This window comes from Echiichthys vipera, assembly GCF_963691815.1.
Source record: "Echiichthys vipera genome assembly, chromosome: 9".
Taxonomy (NCBI): Eukaryota; Metazoa; Chordata; class Actinopteri; order Perciformes; family Trachinidae; genus Echiichthys; species Echiichthys vipera.
Genome location: NC_139834.1, coordinates 21,957,421 through 21,976,183, shown reverse-complemented (window position 1 = coordinate 21,976,183; position 18,763 = coordinate 21,957,421). Strand labels below are relative to the sequence as shown.

The window sequence follows — 18,763 nt, the reverse complement described above, 5'->3', positions numbered from 1 at the left end:
TTTAATTTTTCTTTTAGTTACATAGTAAACAGTTAAGTTGATGTGTTTTTCCCTAGAAAATAGACTTGTATGATACAGAATTTATCACAGATTAACTACAGCATGTAAAGCTGTATTTATAATGGAAAACATTTTGCCAAAACTTGGACAATTCGGTGGTCACATTTTCGTTTACACCAGGATGAAGAAACCTTTCACAGCATCTTGAAACAACACGGAACACTAATGCAACAAAGACAACCAAACATTTAGCACTATATCCAGTTTCTCCTCTTAATGTTAAGTGACAGGACTCATGAAATGAAAGTGTAGGTAATACACTTTGGTATTTTTTGCATGCAACTTCTCATACTATAGTGTGTATATAAGACAATATGATTAAACTTCTTGGTTCCTAGATTTCAAATTAAATCCTAGGCTGCATCTGAGGCTTATCGTTACTACATCAAGTATGTTTAACATTCTCAACAAGGAAATAACTGCAGTGCTGTACAAGTAAAAATGTTGGCCAGTACGTCCTGCTGTTGCAAATGTCCACTCGCATTGATTTCACACAGGTGGATAAAAACACCTCTATACAAGCAGTTGATGGTTGAGATTTAATGGTAATCCAACACAATGGTTGTGTTTACAACAGTTGATTTGGACATTATGACAGAGTAACTCACTGGACATTGGCTCGAGTCAACCCTCACATTTCATTACCCACTTGAGTACCAGGTCAGCGTAAATGGAATTTTTGAGGCATTTCATATACTGGTAAACGTCTTTCAGTGTGTTTTTTCTGGACCACACAATGTAGTCTCAACAAAACCCAAACGTGACTGAGTGTTAGGGATCAAAGAGAAGGTGTTTCTGTCCTTCTGTCCACCCCCTGTACATCCTGAGAGTCACTCAAACATTGGTCTCTTTACGCAGGCGCTTCATGCGTTGCATGTTGTTCTCTATGGCCATTGGGTTGGTGATCTCTGTGGCACAGGTGGCAGGAAACCAGCCCCTCTCTCCATCTCGCATTCTCTCCCCGTAGCACCAGGCTAGGAAGAGCAGACAGTTTATGTTTCAGTTAGGAGGCGGCCCACTGATTGAGCATATAAATCTAATACACACACACACAGCCTCACCTTCCTCTGTCTGCAGCACAATGACAAGCTCAGCCTGCTGTAGCCCCAACTCATCTGGCTCCTTTGGCATGTAGGCTTTGGTGGCCTCATACTGTGGCAGACCTGGAACACATTCCCATAATGCATTTCATAAAACAAGAGTGTAATTTATCCTGGAATGATGTATTTAGGTATGTGTAGAACAGTGTAAGCTCAAAGTCAGATTTCACATAGATCAAGAGAAATGTTGAAAAATAGTTTCAAAGTCTGGCAAAGAGAACCCATGCTGCTCTGTTGAGAATGAGATTGCATTTGAAATAGTTGCAGACACATCTGAAAAGGAAAATGAATGCGACCCATCTGTGTTTCTGCGCAGCACACTGCCTTCCATGACAAATGAATAATTTACACATGAAATGTAAGAGAATGGCCTTGGCATTCATTTCCACTTTTAAAAGATTACATGTGCACACTGAAGAGTAGTGGAGATCAGTGTGAACTCCAAGGGTATTTCAAAGAGGGACTCCTTTGGTAAATAAATCATGCCGACTTACCGTCTTTACAAGTGAAAACTCCTGCCTGCTTGTGTTCTGTAAGAGCAACTATCCAACGTGCCCGGTCAACCCTGGGCAACAAAGACAAAACAAAATGCATGGCTTATTACGACTGCAAAGCCAGTGTTGTGTATTGTACATGTGATAACACGAAAGGTTTCGTTTTTATGAGTGGATTAAATGCACTGGAACATTTTAGGCTGCTATTAAAAGTAATGTCAGTAGAGGGAGCCAGACACAAAACATCAGATTTTGGTTTGCAGTAGGGTTTTTCCATGAGCCGTGATGGCATGTGGTTCCACTACAGCCTATAGCTGCCCCGAGCCACACTGAAGGACCACGGCTAACCTGTGACGGTCGTCTCCCCTTAAACGTGTCTCCAACAGCTGTGTTTAAAAGTCTTTCTCAATACTTTTGTAGCGTCTAATTAAATCTATCTATCTATCTATCTATCTATCTCGGAGAACTATCTACTATGGAAAACTTTAAGTCTTAATATAATTGAAACAGGTGAGTTATAGACAAATTCATCCTTGTACAGTTGTCATAAAGGAGGGAATTAGCCACAGTAAAGAGACCAGGGGCCTCATTTATAAAGGTGGCGTACGCACAGAAGAAGGCGCACGCCACTTTCTCAGCCAACTTTGGGTCCTCAATGCACACTGACCCCGACGGCAGGAGGATGAAAGGAGAGGAAACAATGTGAAACTGTGAACAGGACAAATAATGTTTACACACTTATGCTGTTATCGATGCCTCTGTCTGGCCGATTTTTTTTTAAATGAGATTATTTCCCACACCTGTAGCTTTTTAGATCAAAAGGAAAGATATAAAAGAGCAGGCCATCACAATGTGTAACCCGCACACTGTTCCCATGGTTCATTTGGATCTCTGGGACAGGGAAATAAAAGACGCATTTTGCATCAATGTCCTGTTTCTCAAATGTAAACGGTGCTGTGGACTAACTCCTTGCTATGAGCAACAAATGAGAATGAAAATGCTTTCTTTCGTTCGGCCACAGTCCGACCTACTGACTCTGCATTAACTGTGTCCTCAACATGTTCCCACTCTATGGCCGTTTTGTCATTGATAATGTCCACACTGTGCCCTCCAAACAACATGCTTTTCCTTTTTTCCACATCTCCAAGAAGAACGTCAACTTCACATTGATTATTTCTTTTTTTTTGTTTGTTTTCCTCTGTGCGTTTGACCTGATGTCGGTATGTATAAATATTATTTTTGGGTGTTTCATTGGAGAAACCAATGAGATTTAAGAATCTCAAACAATTTAAAATTGATTGTGATTTATAAAAGGAAACCAGCATAGAACGTGTCTTGTGTTGCCCGTACACCACCTTTGACGAGAATGATACGCAGTTTTATAAATGAGACCCTAGAACTGTTATTTGCACCAGGCTGTAAACATGTTTAATGCTACTGTAAAGTTGGGAGTTTTGCTTGGGCGAACATGGGGATTGAATTGCTTTCAGAGCCAACCTCAAGTGGCCATTCAAGGAACTCCAATTTCTGGCACTTTAGCATGTTTCAGCACTGGAGACTGTCGCTTGGTAACAGCCACTGTGGGCTGAAAAGGGCTGCACTTGACAGGCTCTTCCTGTGTTTATGACTAGAATCACATTGGGAGTATAAGCTAGATAGTGTCCCCCCTCCAGATGAACAGATTACAATAACACTTGTATATACTTATTACACTTTAACCATGTGTTTTTTTGAACAACAGCTGTAATTATTATGTACAATTCATGGCGGACAGGAGCTGAAAGTAGCAGTACCTGGACTCGGCCACCAGGGAGATCTGCACCGCTCTCCCCTCGCTGTTCTTGCTCATCAGCAGCTTGAAGGAAAGAAAGTAGCTGTTGCTGTTCTTGGAAGGTGAGGTTGTTCGTCCTTCTGCATCTTCCCCGAGCTCCACCTCCACATTCTCCAGAGTGGCGTAGTCCATCACCACAAAGCTCTCCTCACTTGATAAACAAACATATTCCGACTTGTAGGATAACTGTGATCACATTCAAACCCCATTCCTTGACTACCTGCTAATAGCACTACCTAGATATTATTACCTGGAGAATGGCCCACAGTGGCGACTCAACAACCCTGCAAATAACTCCAGTGTGGGCAGCTCCTTCCTCTGTGCTGACATTGTTTTGTTTCTCCCTAAGTCAAAACAGAGCCGAGCTCACATGCTGAATGCAAGATTGAAGAATCTCAAGTATGCGTGCATCACATCCATGCTCTCTCCTTTCTCTGTCCCCTTCGCTCCATTTCTCATGTTCCCTGACTGCCAGCAGCTGGACCTACTCAGCGTCCACTGGAGTCACAAGGAAAAGCCCCAAAACTCATCAAAAGCGTCAAAATTTGGTGGTGGTTCAGATGTTTGTCTTCTCTTACAGCCCAGATTTTAGCAGATACACAACTAGGTTCTTTTAATATTTAATTGAGAGTTTGGTCTGTGAAAGAATCACTCCATTTTGAAATGAAAAATTGGCTTCCTGTTTTGTTCTAAAGGAGACAGGCGCTAAAACGGAGCATTTGAAAAAGCGTGAATACATGTATATTGACTCAGTTCGTATGAGAAAAATGGGAATGTTTGCAGATATTTGCGTGAATTTATATGAAAATATTTCTGTTACATTGTCAGTCAGTTTACATTAAGTGAAATCCCCCTTTCCACAAATTAGAATTTTAGACTTTTAAACTGTAATTGGTAAGAATTGAGTTGCGTTGTTTGTAGCGGCAGCTTTGGCGGTGAGATGGGACCTCATCTCCCAGAGTTTCTTTCAAAACCGAGCAGTGTCGACTGTCTGACGTCAGTAGATTCGCACCTCTCACCTGCGTGATGCGGTGTGATGCCATCACATGCTCCACACTGATAGGAGGTCCGTAGAGAGAAGGGGAATGACGTAACTAACGTAACGGTGTCACTAACTGTGTAGCGCATTTCATTTTAGCGCGGGAAAGTCACCACAGACACTCAGATCGTATATCTGGTCAAAGCAGCAAATACAAGTGCTTTTATTAGTGGCTCACATGCTAAATCCCCATTGTTTTAACTCACTTTTTGATGGATAGTAGCTTAAAAGACGATTAACCAGATGAAAGTCTTACAGATTATAACTTAAATTGAATAATAATCAAAACGAACTCTGTGTATTTTAGTTCCACTGACCTCTTCTTTTTGGTGACGATCAGTACGTCATTGAAGAGAAACATGTAGTAGCTCCTGCTGCTGAAAGCCCTCCAGATGCTGAGCTCTTCAGAGCAGAAGGCCAGCTCACCCCGCTTCTTCAGCCACCGCGACGACGACACCAGAGGAAAAGGCTGTGAGGACACAAGAGTTATCAGTCCAGGTTGCTCAACTGAATCTGCTTTATAACTCCATGACGGGAATCGGTCTCAAACTTTATCCAAGTTCCATAAGAATCCTCGCTTTTTATATGCACATGAATGGCCGTCATTTCATTTGGCCTAAATAGTCAAACCCTATGAACTTTAATTCACTTTCCTAGAAGGTGTTTGAAACTTACCTTGATTTTACCAAAATCCATCTGTTTCTGGATGGTGTACATCTGCTCTGTCCTCTCCATCCTTTGAGCACCATCATTGCAGCTACTGACCAACTGTTGAAATAACAAAGACAACATAATGGTACATAATAACGATCACAACCTTAAAAAAACATCTACTTCATAGTCCACTTTCAAATGCAAATTCTCAACATATCTACCTTGCTGATGGCGTTCAGCGCCCAAACTGCAGCAAAGTACTCTGCTGTCGTGTTTGGGGTTTTCTGGCAGATTGTCTGTGAGGAGAGAACAAAGGTACGAAACTTAGTCTGTCACCCTCTCTCTGTACTTCAAACTCAAGCATAGACAATCTTTTCTTTGTACATTATTATACTTTTGATCTTGTATATATTCCATTCATCTTGTATATGTTCAATATTGTAAATTTGATATTCCATATATATATATATATACCGTATATTCTAATGTATGTTGTCTGTATAATATTTGTTGTTTGTATAGCTGGAGTTTGTGATGAAAATAGGCCTGTGAATGTTGTCATTCGTCCAGGTCATCGTTATCCTCAAAGCAATTTCAGTCAAAAGCAACTGGACTGGTTATTTATTAATTATTATTTAGGACCCAGCCTGGTCAGATGCTTACATGAACTGATAAAGCCTCTTGGATGAGAGGTGAAACGTCTTCCTAGACAAATAACCAGTCCAGTTGCTTTTGATAGAAATTGCTTTGAGGATGTGATGAAAATAATTTCCCCCTTGGATTATTAAAGTATTTCTGATTCTGATTATGCATCTGGGGGCAGGGGGGTAATATTCTGAGAAAGTAAGAATTTCTGACACTAAAGTAATAAATTTAAAAGAAAAAAAATGAAGAAATTCTCTGAGATCAAAGTCACAAATTTAGAGATGGGTCTGGTTGCAGCCGCTACTCTGATGCAGCGCCAATCACAAAATAAAATAGTAACGACACTTCCGGTGAAGCGATCTTTTGGCCAACTTAACACATAAAGCGGGTTTGCCCACATTGACCCGGCCCAAAGTTAAATATGCATAAAGTCAGGCCAGCAGATTCACCCGTTGTCAGACGACTGAGTGGGCGTTATTAGTTGTTATCACTACATTAGATATGAGGCGGTATGGCCCTTCTTTACCTGCTTGTTGCTTCTGTATGCTGTTTATCATCAATTGTAATAGTAAACTGGATCAGCCGTTAACATAGCTGTAAACGCATCAACTGCGGCGCTGTATGATTTTCAATTCACCGCCAAGTCAAGTCATCGCTTCACTTAGTGGTGTGATGAGGACGATACCAACCTTGAAAATGTATTACTTTATAATCTCGTGAAATATCCTTTTTTTCAGAATATTACTTCCCTCCACTGGCACCATATTATTTTTTAACTACAATGGCCCTTATATAACTTCCTAGGTGTCATTCACATATGTGCAAAGTAATGGTTGTGCCTATATACATGTGGTCTTACTTCAGTTGTTTACTTGTGTCTCTGTGAATCATTAATATGTGTTGATGCCTTTAGATTTAGATGGGTGCACATCTCTACAGGTTTTTATGACTACTTAAAAGTGTTTTATAAAGATTGACACATGTCCAGCTTTGTGTCTTTACAATAAGTCTTTTATATAAGAAAGTAGAGGTGAAACTGACGTCCAGCAGTAGTGGCAGTCTGGTGACTCGCTGCATCGGAAGGATGAGGAAAGAGATCATGGGCAGGCCTCCGCATTCACTGCTCCCCTCAATCTGCTTCAGGGTTTCTTTAAACGCAGTGTTACTGGTCCTAATGGACAGAAAGAACGAGGGAAGGTTATCTTCAGCTTATCTTGCAGTTTTACTGCCAAATATCAGCATCTCACGGTTTGTTCTGCTACTCACAGCAGCATTTGCAGCGTCCTCTGCTGAAAGGTCTCGTTGGAGCAGTAGACAATGTAGGGCTCAAAGTGGTGGGCAGCGTGGTTCTGAACAATATCGCTAATGTCCCGAATCACTGGGTTATCATAGTGACGCCGTTCAAGGTCCTCAAAAAACCTGAAAATGGAGAAACAGGGAGGTTAGTAAAGAAGTAAAAGGACTGTGTTTTCCCTCCCACACACTGATTCCTTGCACAGGACACACAGGTGTGTGCTGGGAGTTCAGGCTGTCCATCAATGTAACCACTGAATTTATCAGTGTTTCATTTCAATTTCTACATAACTGCGCAACACTAGCGCCTGTATCCTATATCTGTGCTCTCAGTGTCATTGCAGCCAGAGAAGGACTGTAGCAGTTTCTGAATACCTGTAACAGTTTCTGAATACCTGCCACGTTTCTCGTGGATTGAGTGTTTTGATGCTTTCAAAGTATTTATATAGGACCTCAGTGTGCTTTATAATGAAAAAAGACATGGGAATGTAACTTTTGTTTTGTTGTTTGTAACTGTTGTGTCACTGGCAGAAGTCGCTGATCCAATAATTTTGAAAAACAAAAGGCGTCCTTCATTTAACTAAGTGGATTCTGAAAAAAATGTGCACTCACAATCCTGAGAGCCCACAGACTGAGGATTTCAAGCTAACAATACACTCAAATACTAGACCAATGTAAAATGTAACTTTCTACTAAGATCCTTCTGCCAAAGCACTGTGCAGACGCTCCATTATTAGCATTATTATAACAGGATAAATGACTTTCAGCCCTACCCTTGCTAAATGCCCTTTTGACAAAAAGGAGTAAAATGACACCTGGAAAACAGCCCAACCCAGGAAGCAACGACAGGAACACACATTCACACACAGATACTGTAATTTAGAGCACACGGCAGCTTCTGAGACACATTCAGCCTTCTAGTTTCACAGATCCTGTTTTACAAGAGGATCAAAGATAGGACAATTATTTTCTTGCTCTTAAAACTGGATCTCTTTTCATTCAAAATAATGTAGCCAGCGATGCACAAAGCAAAGCGGGCTGCTCTCAATCATGTTAACATCTTAGAGCCCGGGAATACCTCTCGCAGCAGAACCAGTTTGGCTAGCGTGTTTTAACACGTTGATGTAGCCTACAGGATACTGAAGACATGCTAAGGGCACATACTTGACCTGGAACTTTCAAATTACCCACTTTCTGCTTGAAACCACATCTAAGTGGGAGTAAAACCTTAACTGTATGATAAAAAAACAAACACCCGCTGGCAGCACCATTTAAAATCTTAGATACTGTATCAGTCCATTACACTGCTTCACACACTGATAACATCACCGGATCCTTTTACCTCCCCCAGCACTAGTTTTCCGTCACACATAAACACAGTGTTGTGCCCACCGTTTGCTGACTTCGTGAATGACAGAGATGTTGGAGAAGAGGTGATGGTGCTCTGTGGCCGTCATCGTTTTCTTCAGAGCTTCACTGCTCTTGAAGTGACGCACCAGGATGCCCAGGCTGTGCAGGTATGAATGTTCTGATGTGATGATCTCAAAAATGGCCTGTCAAATGATCAAACATACAACATGTACTTTAGTTTCAGCATTAAAACACCCAACCTGTGTTTCTCTTACTGTAAGATGACTGATGATCTGTTATTTTTTGATAAACGTCCTCAATTTATTTTGGGACCCCCTTTCATTAACCTGCTTTTTCCTCCCCTGGGTAATTTGGTGATTTCCTGCATTTCCTTTAAACAACATCCAGAGAAATGGCCTCTACTATCTGCATTCAAACAAGGGTTTTATTTAGATGAACGGAGCAAAGCAGTAGTGATGTTCTTCAAAATCAAGAAAGTGCAAAAGACAAGGGGCCTCATTTATCAAACGAACGTACAGCAGAAAAACGTGCGTACGACCATTTCCTGGCAAACGTCGGCATTTATCAATTTGGACGTGAGCGGGAGCTACGATCAAATCTCACGTCAGGTCTGAGGTTGTGTACGCACATTTCAGCCTGTGTATTTGCGGTGCAGCACAGCAAAACCTGTCTGAAAATAATGAATAAACCTCAGCTGTCATTAAGCATAAGCAGTCACATATTAAGAACAGATCAAAATGGATTCTTATAACGAATAAAAAAATATAAAAATTGTGGTTGGAGCGATTTATTGCACTCATGCGTCTGAAGGCACCATCCACGAATGATTACGCATTCATCAATCGCCAAAACTACCACTCGATAAATGTACAGGTGATGTGTGATGCCAAGCTGTCGCTTTTAAACGTGGTGGCCAAGTGGCCAGGGGGACACACACGCGATTCTTTTAAATATCACAACAGCTCGGCTCCAGCCCCCCGCGACCCCGACATTGAATTAATGAATGACTGTGTTGGCGCGTGGCTGCAGCAAGACGCACTGCAGAGCCAAAGTCATCTCCTCGGTTCGTGGCTACCCTCGATAAATTGCATTAAATCAAACTAGGTATCAGATGATTAACATCTTGGTATGGTTCTTCTAGATGACAAAGGTATCCTCTTACGGAATACCTAATGACCCACCGGTAGCGCCAGTGTTCAGCACCCCGGCCGTGAAATGCACCCCTCGCATTATAGGTGATATTCTGGATCAGAAGGCTGTTGTTTCCACCTATATGAGTAGTTTATATACAGGTAACCCACAACGGTCAGACCATTGGTTACTTACAGTCTTTAAACTATTTTAAAGAGTTAAAATCACAAACTTGGATAATAGCGAACACAAAACAACACTTTTTGTATGTTCTGTGGAAATAAACTGCAGCCATAATTATAAAATGAATTAAATGGATCTTTTGAATATCAGCTATAATGCGAGGGGGTGCAATTCACGGCAGGGGTGCTGAATACGGCACACCTGTCCAACAGTGCGCACAGGCGCACTCGGGTCTCAGTGGAGCGCTGCTTCGGTTTGACTCCCTCCATTATTTTTTTACATACGGTGTTTTTATGGGCCCCTTTTATTCCACTCTTAAGACTGACAAAAACCACGTCCTTATTTTGCTCCATCTCGGATGTCAGGATGCCGATCTGTGTGTCGGAAAAGTTTCTTTTCTAACCAGCGTTCTTCCTCTCCATGTTTGACCTCAGTGGGCGAGGCCTCGGAAACAGGAATATTTAGGGGCGTAATATGTTAATGACGATCGAATTCAGCCGCCACATTTATCAAGGCCCGCTCATTCGTACGCTGAGATTGGTCAGATACGAATCTTTCATAAATCACACGTGGGTCCTTTCCTACGACCAATTATGCGCTCAGATCTGCACCCGTTTCCACGCAAGTTTGATAAATGAGGCCCAAGGTGTCTGTAATGTCAGATTGAGCCCATGTGAGCGTGTTGATGATGTTTCTATCACACGGCCAAAACAGGAGGAAAATAAACATTCCAGGGTGAAGAAGAAGGGTGATTTACATGAATAAGGTAACTGAAATGTCAAATTGGGGAGACTCTGGATTTGGGAACTTCCATCGGTAAGGACTGACGCCGAAATCATCAGAAAAATTCAAGGAACAGCAAGAAACTCAGTTGTTTATGACCAAATAACAACCTCATGCATGCTCTACCCAGGCGCCACCTTTCGCTTAAACCAAACAGAGTATCTCCAGTAAGTGAGAACCTGTCTGACATGGAGAATCTTTTGTTTCGAGCTGCATGTGTGAAAGGGAAACTGTGTCAACACCTGATTCGTTGGACATTGTCCAGAGTTCATATGAGAAAACTGCTTCAGATTTTGAATGAGTGACATTCAAATCTGACATTTGCTGTTGATGTTTTAGACTCCACTGAAACACGATTAACCACGGGAATCAGAAGCATAAACCAGCAGAAAACAAAACATATGAGCAGTGGTTATTTTGTAGCAGTAGTTTTTACTGTACGTCATTTGAAATCAAGGGCTTAAGGACTTAAGTTAACCTCTGCTGTTTATGGTCAGGATCTTAGGTGAGTCATCAGGTGGTGATGACACATCTCCATATAAAGGTCAGACAGGACCAAAGGGCATTAGCTGAGCTAGAACAATAATACTACATCCAGACAATCTCAAACCAACATTCAGACCTAAATCTCAGAATGTCACTAAAGAGTAGTAAAATGACAGTCTGCCGAGTGGAGCAGACAAGCTCTGCTGTCTCTGAACTAACGTGGGGAGACTTATACTCAAATCTTTCAGATATTACAGCATGCCCACCTGAACAAAAGTATGTTTAGTTCATCTCAGTTACCCCCAAACTCTCAACAAAATGCTTTCCTGTCCCCAAAGAGAAGCAGTAAAGTTACCATGGATGGCTGCAAATTTCAAACACACTGCTCAAGCACTGAAACTAAACGCCTGAGGAGACTTAAGGTACAAAAGAGCAAGAGGAGCACCTACTCAGCATGGCTGAGTGTGATCACACTGGCTGGGTGTGGCTTTATTCAAGGACTGTTAGCGCACACAGGGTGGACCTTTGGTATTGACACAACATCTGGTGTTAGACTTCTAGTGAAGACAAGTTACAAAAGGGGAAGTCCACCCTAAGATAGTGTTACACTATAAAGACGGTGGCGTTCTGTGATGTTCAATTGTTTTAAGAGTTCTTTTGTAATGAAATGTAGCTGACGTTATTGTTTTTTTTCTCAACTTACCTCTGCCTGTTTTATCTACTTCTGCTCTGTTCCTTCATTTCCTGGAAAGCCTTTTGACACAAATGCTGGCAGGCGAGGGATGAAAATCAATAAGACTGTCGGTGTATTTTTAAGATGCACTTTATTACCCAGATGACATCATCGGGGTAATCTTGGCTTTGGTCTAAACTTTTAACAGAAGGCCTCTCTTACAAACTGGAGGTGTGGGGTTTAAATGAAGTGGAGATTAAGAAGGCAGGGGCGGTCGGGATTTTGGAGCTTGACCCATAACAGGGACTAAAAATCTGAACACCTTGGCCTCTGCTGCATCTTCTGTTTAGTTAAATAGTGTCTTGTTAATCCCTGAACTCATGGAAGAGCAACACTAAAACACTGGAATATGTCTTTAATAAATACTGTTAAAGATTATTGCTAGTGGTTTATTCCATTGACCATTGTCATGTAAAACACATGCTATGGCTGTTTGTCTCTCCAACTTAGTGACAGAAACCCAGAAACAACAAATACCATGTAAACAGAAAGTGAAACCTGCTCAATGTTATGTTTGTGGAAAAGCTTGGGTTTCTCACTTACCTCTTGTCTCTTTCTCTCCTGAGGTGAGATCATTGTCAGGATACCTGTTTCCTTCACCTTTGTGAAAGAAACAAAGAAACACTAATGTAAACCTCCACACTTGTTTTTGAAAATGGTAAAAATCAAATGTTGCTCAAGCCCGTCAGACAAGCTTGGTGGATATTCTTACATCTAAAGCAAACTAAGTACGTCCTGCTGTCCCAACCGGGGACAATAAATAGCACCTGGGAGACAACCATACAGTGTCTAGGACAATTCTGGGACAGTAGAGAAACTTATCATCACAAATGAAAGTATTATGTTTATGCATCATGGAATGTATATAATTCTAATTGTTAGGTGTTCAATTAGTAAAAGCTCATGAATGTCATGACAAAACATGCAAGTTTGTAAGATTGTATTGCACCCTATTAAACATAATGATCTAGAATTACTTCCAAGTTGTAGTCTACATACAAACAGTCCAGACTTACATGAAGTGAAGACTTAAGGAATTGAATTAATGTGTAGCTGTTGGTGAAACGTGGTTTGCTCAACTTGGTAGCACAGAAGATCTATACAACAGTTTCATGATTTGTGTCACCAATCTGACCAAGTGTTTCCTATTGTCACAGTGACCTTGACCTTTGAACTCCAATTTCAAATAATTTCATCCTTCGTCCAAGTTGACATTTGTGCAAAATTTGAGGAATTTACTACCAGGGTTCATTCCTCATGTTCACATGAATGGGGCGGATGACAGGCATGAGGTCATAGTGACCTTGACATTTAACCTTTGACCTCCAAACTCTAATCAGTTCATCAGTGGGTCCAAGTGGACATTTGTGCCAAATTTGAATAAAATCCTTCCAGGGTTTCCTGAGATACTACATTCACGACAATAGGATGGACGCGCTGACAACCCGGAAAGATGACAATAATGTTTGAACGTTATTAGTTCAAACATCTACGCACAACTCAACTTCAAACTTTTTCTTTTCCATCAATGCTTACTTTGTACGTCAGCGCAGTTAGGGGTATACCTGTGGCAGCTGGCTCCAGGTGAGCTGCACGGGCCGGTAGCTCTTCACCACGATGCCCTGGTCCACGGGACGCTCCACCACCACAAAGTCGTCCAGCAGCTCATCCTGGTTGCTGGAGTGCAGCCCTCGCTCACGGATCTCCTGGTAGAGGACTGGCGTAGCTGAGGATCGCATCAACAAACACTACTTAAGTTTCAATTCAGAGTTAGAGCATGTGATGGCCTTGGAATTTTGATTCACATTTACATCACACAGAGAACGTTTTATGTGACTATAGAAGCAGGGAGAACCCAAATTCCTCAAATGCACAGCTTAAAGCAGTGGTTCTCAAATGGGGGTACGTGAGGTTTTAAAATATACATATATTTAAAAAGGAACATCCATGCAAAAAATTTCACTATCCTAAAAACCGAGACCCATCCTGACATACGCCACCTGGCATCACCTGAAAACTCAAACAATTGAGTTTTGGTTGAAACGTAGCAGCGATTCTTTTGAAAAACAGAGGGACAAGTGGCAAAGAAGGCCTAAAACTACTTATTGCACTGTTTTTAAGTCTTTTTTTAACAGAAATGCTTTGCACTGGTTGGGGGGTTATTGGCAGAAATAATATTTAACAGGGGGTACGTCACTGAAAAAGGTGGAGAACCACTGGCTTAAAGGGTAAAGATCAGATTTCAAACCGTAGGATTCTGATGATATTCACTTATAAATCTGTCAGATATATTGAAAAAAAAGTAGGTGTTGTGGGTATTTTGTAAAAAATAAAATAAAGAAATAAGGAAAGGCTTAAGCAGAGTTGGAATATGTCAACATAATAACAGCTTTGAGAATTAAAGCGTGGGAGGTGAGAATCCGTTTGGATTAAAGCTGACAGGGAGTTAGAAGATTTAAATGCAGGTTTGTGCCTACAGTGTTTCAATACTGGAATAATACAGAGACCATTAAGTTATTGACACAGAGTCACAGGTGTGGTGCCTCTAGTGTTAAATGTGCAGGTGAAAGCTGATTCTGATACAGAGAAAGAAATGTAATGTATTTCTAAGATGACCACTGTGGGCTGCAGCCCCAGTGAGATATCAGCTCTACAAGTATAAACTCTTCAATCAAACCTTCTCAAGTCTGCATGATTATAACCGGTAAAACAAGTCAAAACTGGACAAGTGGCAGTGTCTGAAGGTACAGGATGTCAAATTTTGACATTCAAGGCTCAACAATCTGACACTCAGCATGCTGGCAGCGTGCAGAGTGAATGATTTCCTGTTATGTCCTCTCCTGTTGCCTCGGGGGATCTTTTCGGAGCTATGACACAGACTGCATTTCATCCACATATCAAGATGACTTTTGTTTACATTACACTGAGAGATTCTTCAATACCATCATTGCTTTGCAATCCAGTAAAAGATGCCAATGTCGTTGTTATGTCCCATCTATTTGTAGTCCTGCCGCCAAATTTAAAGAAGTGGACAGAGTGACACATTAGTGAACATACCGTCTTTGAAGGACCCGCGTTTGTTCTGGTTCCTCTTTCTCCCCAGGGTTCGCTAGAGGGGAGACAGAGGGTTTAACACTGGAATGCATGTGCCTCAATAGTTTTTATTCAATCTTTTTTTTTTCCCCTCTGAACATCTCTTTCTCTTTTCGGCACTGTTTCTTTCTTTCGGTTCTTAAATGCAGCACTTTTTAAGCATGCTCTGGTACAAAAACCCTGCAGGGACTTCCTCACCACTGGTACAGTTGTGGAAGATAGGAAACACTTGTGGAAACACGGCATCATCACTATGACTAAAGGAGAATTTGACAGAGGTCACTTTATGCTGCCTGTGACCTATTAGAAGAACAAAACTGTATCAGCTGGGCTCTACCTTCATCTGAAGAACATAGCTGACATCAAAGTGGCTTTTAGCCGGTTGCTTCTGATAGTCTTCGATTAAAAACATTCATAATAAAAATCTCTTTGTGCTAGGGCTGCCCCCTCGTAGTCGATGTGATGACTTAATGGTGTTTTGGTCTTAGTTAACTATGATTTATTTAGCCGGATAGACATTTTTATGCTCTTTTCATGCTGATGACTCATTTCCATGAAATTTACGAGCATGCCTCTTGAAAACACAATACTTACCAGAAAAACAACAAAATTGTACAAGTGATAATCAACTAAGAATGTCTTTAATCGAGGACAGGCCTACTTGTTTACAATATTTTATTAGCCAACTGCAACTACACATTTCATTTAATCAACTATAAGTTTATATTAAATGGCTTATGTACCTTGCGTGCAGGGCTGCGAGCTGGACCGGGACTGGCCGCTCTGTCCTCTCGGTCCTCTCTGACAGGTTTCAGCGTGGCTGCGGCCCCTCGACCCGACGCCATGGCTTCGATGTCGAGGCTGGTCACGGCTGCTCTGTACGACTTGTTCCTGCGGTTCCTCCTCAGAGCAAAGCCGTCCCCGTCGCTGTCGTAATCCTCCCAGGACACATCTGGCCCCTGGGCTGAGTGACGGCTCCGGGTCCCACTGCCGGAGTTCTCCAGTCCCACCGGGAACGTCACCACGGTGGTGTGGTGGCGGACTTTAGGCCGGCTGGATAAATTTTTGGGGATGAGCTGGTGGGTGCCGACCTTGCGCGCTGCAGGACTCTGGGTGCTCAAAACCACCTGCTGAGGCACCACAATCCTGTCTACTACATCTTGCTGGGGTGTGGATTTTTCAGGTTGGGGTGTGGCGGGGCTTTGTGACTGGGGGCAATCGTCCCCTGGCTCAGATATGTGGAGTTCTGTGGAGAAGTGGCTGTCCAGAATTATTAGAGGAGCCTGGTCGCCCATATAGCTGTCTGACTGGCTGCGGGACATGGTGTCCTCCTGCGGTCACCTCGGCCCGGTTCTACTGAGCTCTTCAGCACCTATAACATTGAAGGAGTATGAAGAGGAGGGGGACAAATCACAGCTTTTAGATACATAACCAGGGGAAATTCAAACTACAGGCAGGGAACTAGGGATCGACCGATATGGATTTTTTTAGGGCCGATGCCGATACCGTTTTTGACGATTTTCTTGTGCCGATATTTGGAGCCGATACCACTTTTGCTCCCTCAATTTACATCACAAAAACAAATGTTACAAATCTCAATTTAAAATAAAGAACATTGATTGAACTTAAAAACGGCGTCTCCGGCAACACGGCGCTGCCTATGGACAGCTGTCTTTAAATAATTATGGGTAAAAACTATCCACAAACGCAGCAGCCCGCATAGGCCAATACAGATACACTTAAAAAACGCAAATATCGGCCGGCCGATCTATCGGTCTATCACTACAGGGAACATGTATACAATAGCACCTTAAATGGAGACGTGGGAAACAGCAGGAGTAATCTGAGTGTATCTGGTCTGGATGACCCACAGTGGGGCTCCCAGATCTCTTCCCATAAATAAGGGGAGCCTAACCCCGTGGTCCGATCCCCCAATTACACACTCAGCCACTTGTGCCAGTCCTGAAACTCATATAAAAAAGGGACAAAACCCGTGACTCACCGCTCACTCCTGCTGCACTCACCCACACAAAAGACGCTCAGTGACAGACCTGCTCTAGCAAATCTGTGCGCCACAGAAACATCAAGAAAACTATTTCTTTCTCACACTAAAAACTCCTTAACCTGCCCCGTGCATGAGGCATAATGTCAAGTGCACACACACACTCACGTTAATGTGCAGGCCTAACTCTTATAAACATGTTATTATGGTGACAGTCTTAAAGTTACAGCCGTAACAGACAGTAGGCTAAAATAACAAAACAGCTTCAACTGCAGTTTTTAAATAAATACTATTACAACACAATAAATAAACCCTTTTTTCCCTCCCAGTTCTGTCGCAGTCTGAAGTCCCGAAAACTTCTCTGCCTAAGACGGATTAGGGTGGGAGCAAAAATGTCTGCCTCACATTCCCATGGTTCGTGAATGCGAGGTGAAACGCAGTTCAACACAACACTTAAGGGACCTTACCTGTGTGTGGTGACCTTCCGACGGTCTTCTTTAGTAGATAATATCACTTTGAGTCCGGCGGTTCTCAGGGAGCTGCTGTCCGGCGCGTCGAGAGGTGCAGCTGTAGCAACAGATGTAGCCCTCCGCTCCACTCTTGTCACACATTTCTCCCTCACTCTCTCACTTCCTCCTCTGTTTGCAGGCGCCCATTAAGTCTGCGTCTACGTCACAACAGGTGAGTGTCAATCAGTCAGGGAAAAGTGACCATTTTGACTGAAGCCGGTATGGAAGCAACTTTTCACCGAACAGCAGCTTTAATATTAGGGTTAAATGTGCCGTTTCTGTGACGCGGCACTAGGTACTTTGCATTGCAGCTTATTGGTCACATAAAAAAGACAGTTTATGATCAATTGTGTTTTGAAATGTCAGGTAGGGTGTGGAGTGTGGGTTGGAACTGTTAGTTATAATTATTTTGCAAATACACAACGATGAAATTATCCTTTATTCGATGTTACGTCGATTTTCTACTGTTTCTTTCCCTCTGATGTGTGTTGACATGTCTACCTGATTGGGTACACGCAGCTCTTTAGCGCCCCCCGGTGACTAACAAGGGGTACTACAGCCCCGTCACCGATTCATTAAACTGCATGGTACAATAATTCATACAATAATCTACATTTTTAAAATCTTCCCCACAAGAAAAACCTCTTCATCCTAGATAAACTGAAAGTAATAACCGGTGAAAAAATGAGCCTGAAGCACATTTGAACTCCCAAATTTAACATAAAGTCTATAGCACTTTTTAATACGGTATTTTATTAATTATTATTTTTTTGCTTATTACCATTGTTTTTGAACCTTCTTGCTGTCCCTGAGGAAAATTTGACCCCATGCATTGTTTAACATCTCTAAAACATGGTTGACATCATTTTCTTGCTTCATATTTAATGACTTCCTAATTTTATGGGGACAATTAGGAAAACCTAAAATTGACATGATTATTTTTCCATTGTCCTGTCCACATAATTATTGCATTGGTGTTCCTTTTTGTCAATTTGATCATTTTAATGATTTATAACTATGTATTTTACATTTCAAATATTTAGAAATGTTTGAAATTGTTTGTTTTTCTTGAGGTCAAATTGACCCTGTAAGTAATACATGCTACTGTTCTTGATAGTGGAAATTCCAAATATTATATATAACATAAAAAAGCACTAACAACATTATACTGTAGGTATCCTTGATGCATAAGAACGTGTTTGTGGTGCTGTGTTAAATTTAAAATGCTCTTTAGGTATTCAACAAATACATAGAGTACCTGACATTAAAACTTGAGCAACAACTTTGATTATGGTCATTTTTGGATGTTTAAATTGCTGGGGTCAAATCGACCCAAAGGATAAATGGTGTTAGTAC

General features: G+C 41.7%; 1 protein-coding gene across 1 annotated transcript; it reads right to left on the bottom strand.

Moving 5' to 3' along the window:
* Nucleotides 1–2: 2 nt before the first annotated feature.
* arhgef16 (Rho guanine nucleotide exchange factor (GEF) 16) lies at nucleotides 3–17,491 on the bottom strand. Its single transcript, XM_083920898.1, has 15 exons — nucleotides 17,366–17,491; nucleotides 15,640–16,268; nucleotides 14,861–14,912; nucleotides 13,369–13,529; nucleotides 12,347–12,403; nucleotides 8,509–8,669; nucleotides 7,090–7,242; nucleotides 6,865–6,994; nucleotides 5,400–5,474; nucleotides 5,200–5,292; nucleotides 4,842–4,993; nucleotides 3,448–3,636; nucleotides 1,655–1,725; nucleotides 1,122–1,223; nucleotides 3–1,034 (listed from the first exon to the last, which is right to left on the bottom strand). Exons 2-15 carry the CDS (start codon nucleotides 16,216–16,218, stop codon nucleotides 895–897), a joined length of 2,115 nt encoding a protein of 704 aa, XP_083777024.1. The 5' UTR covers nucleotides 16,219–16,268; nucleotides 17,366–17,491; the 3' UTR covers nucleotides 3–894.
* Nucleotides 17,492–18,763: the final 1,272 nt, after the last annotated feature.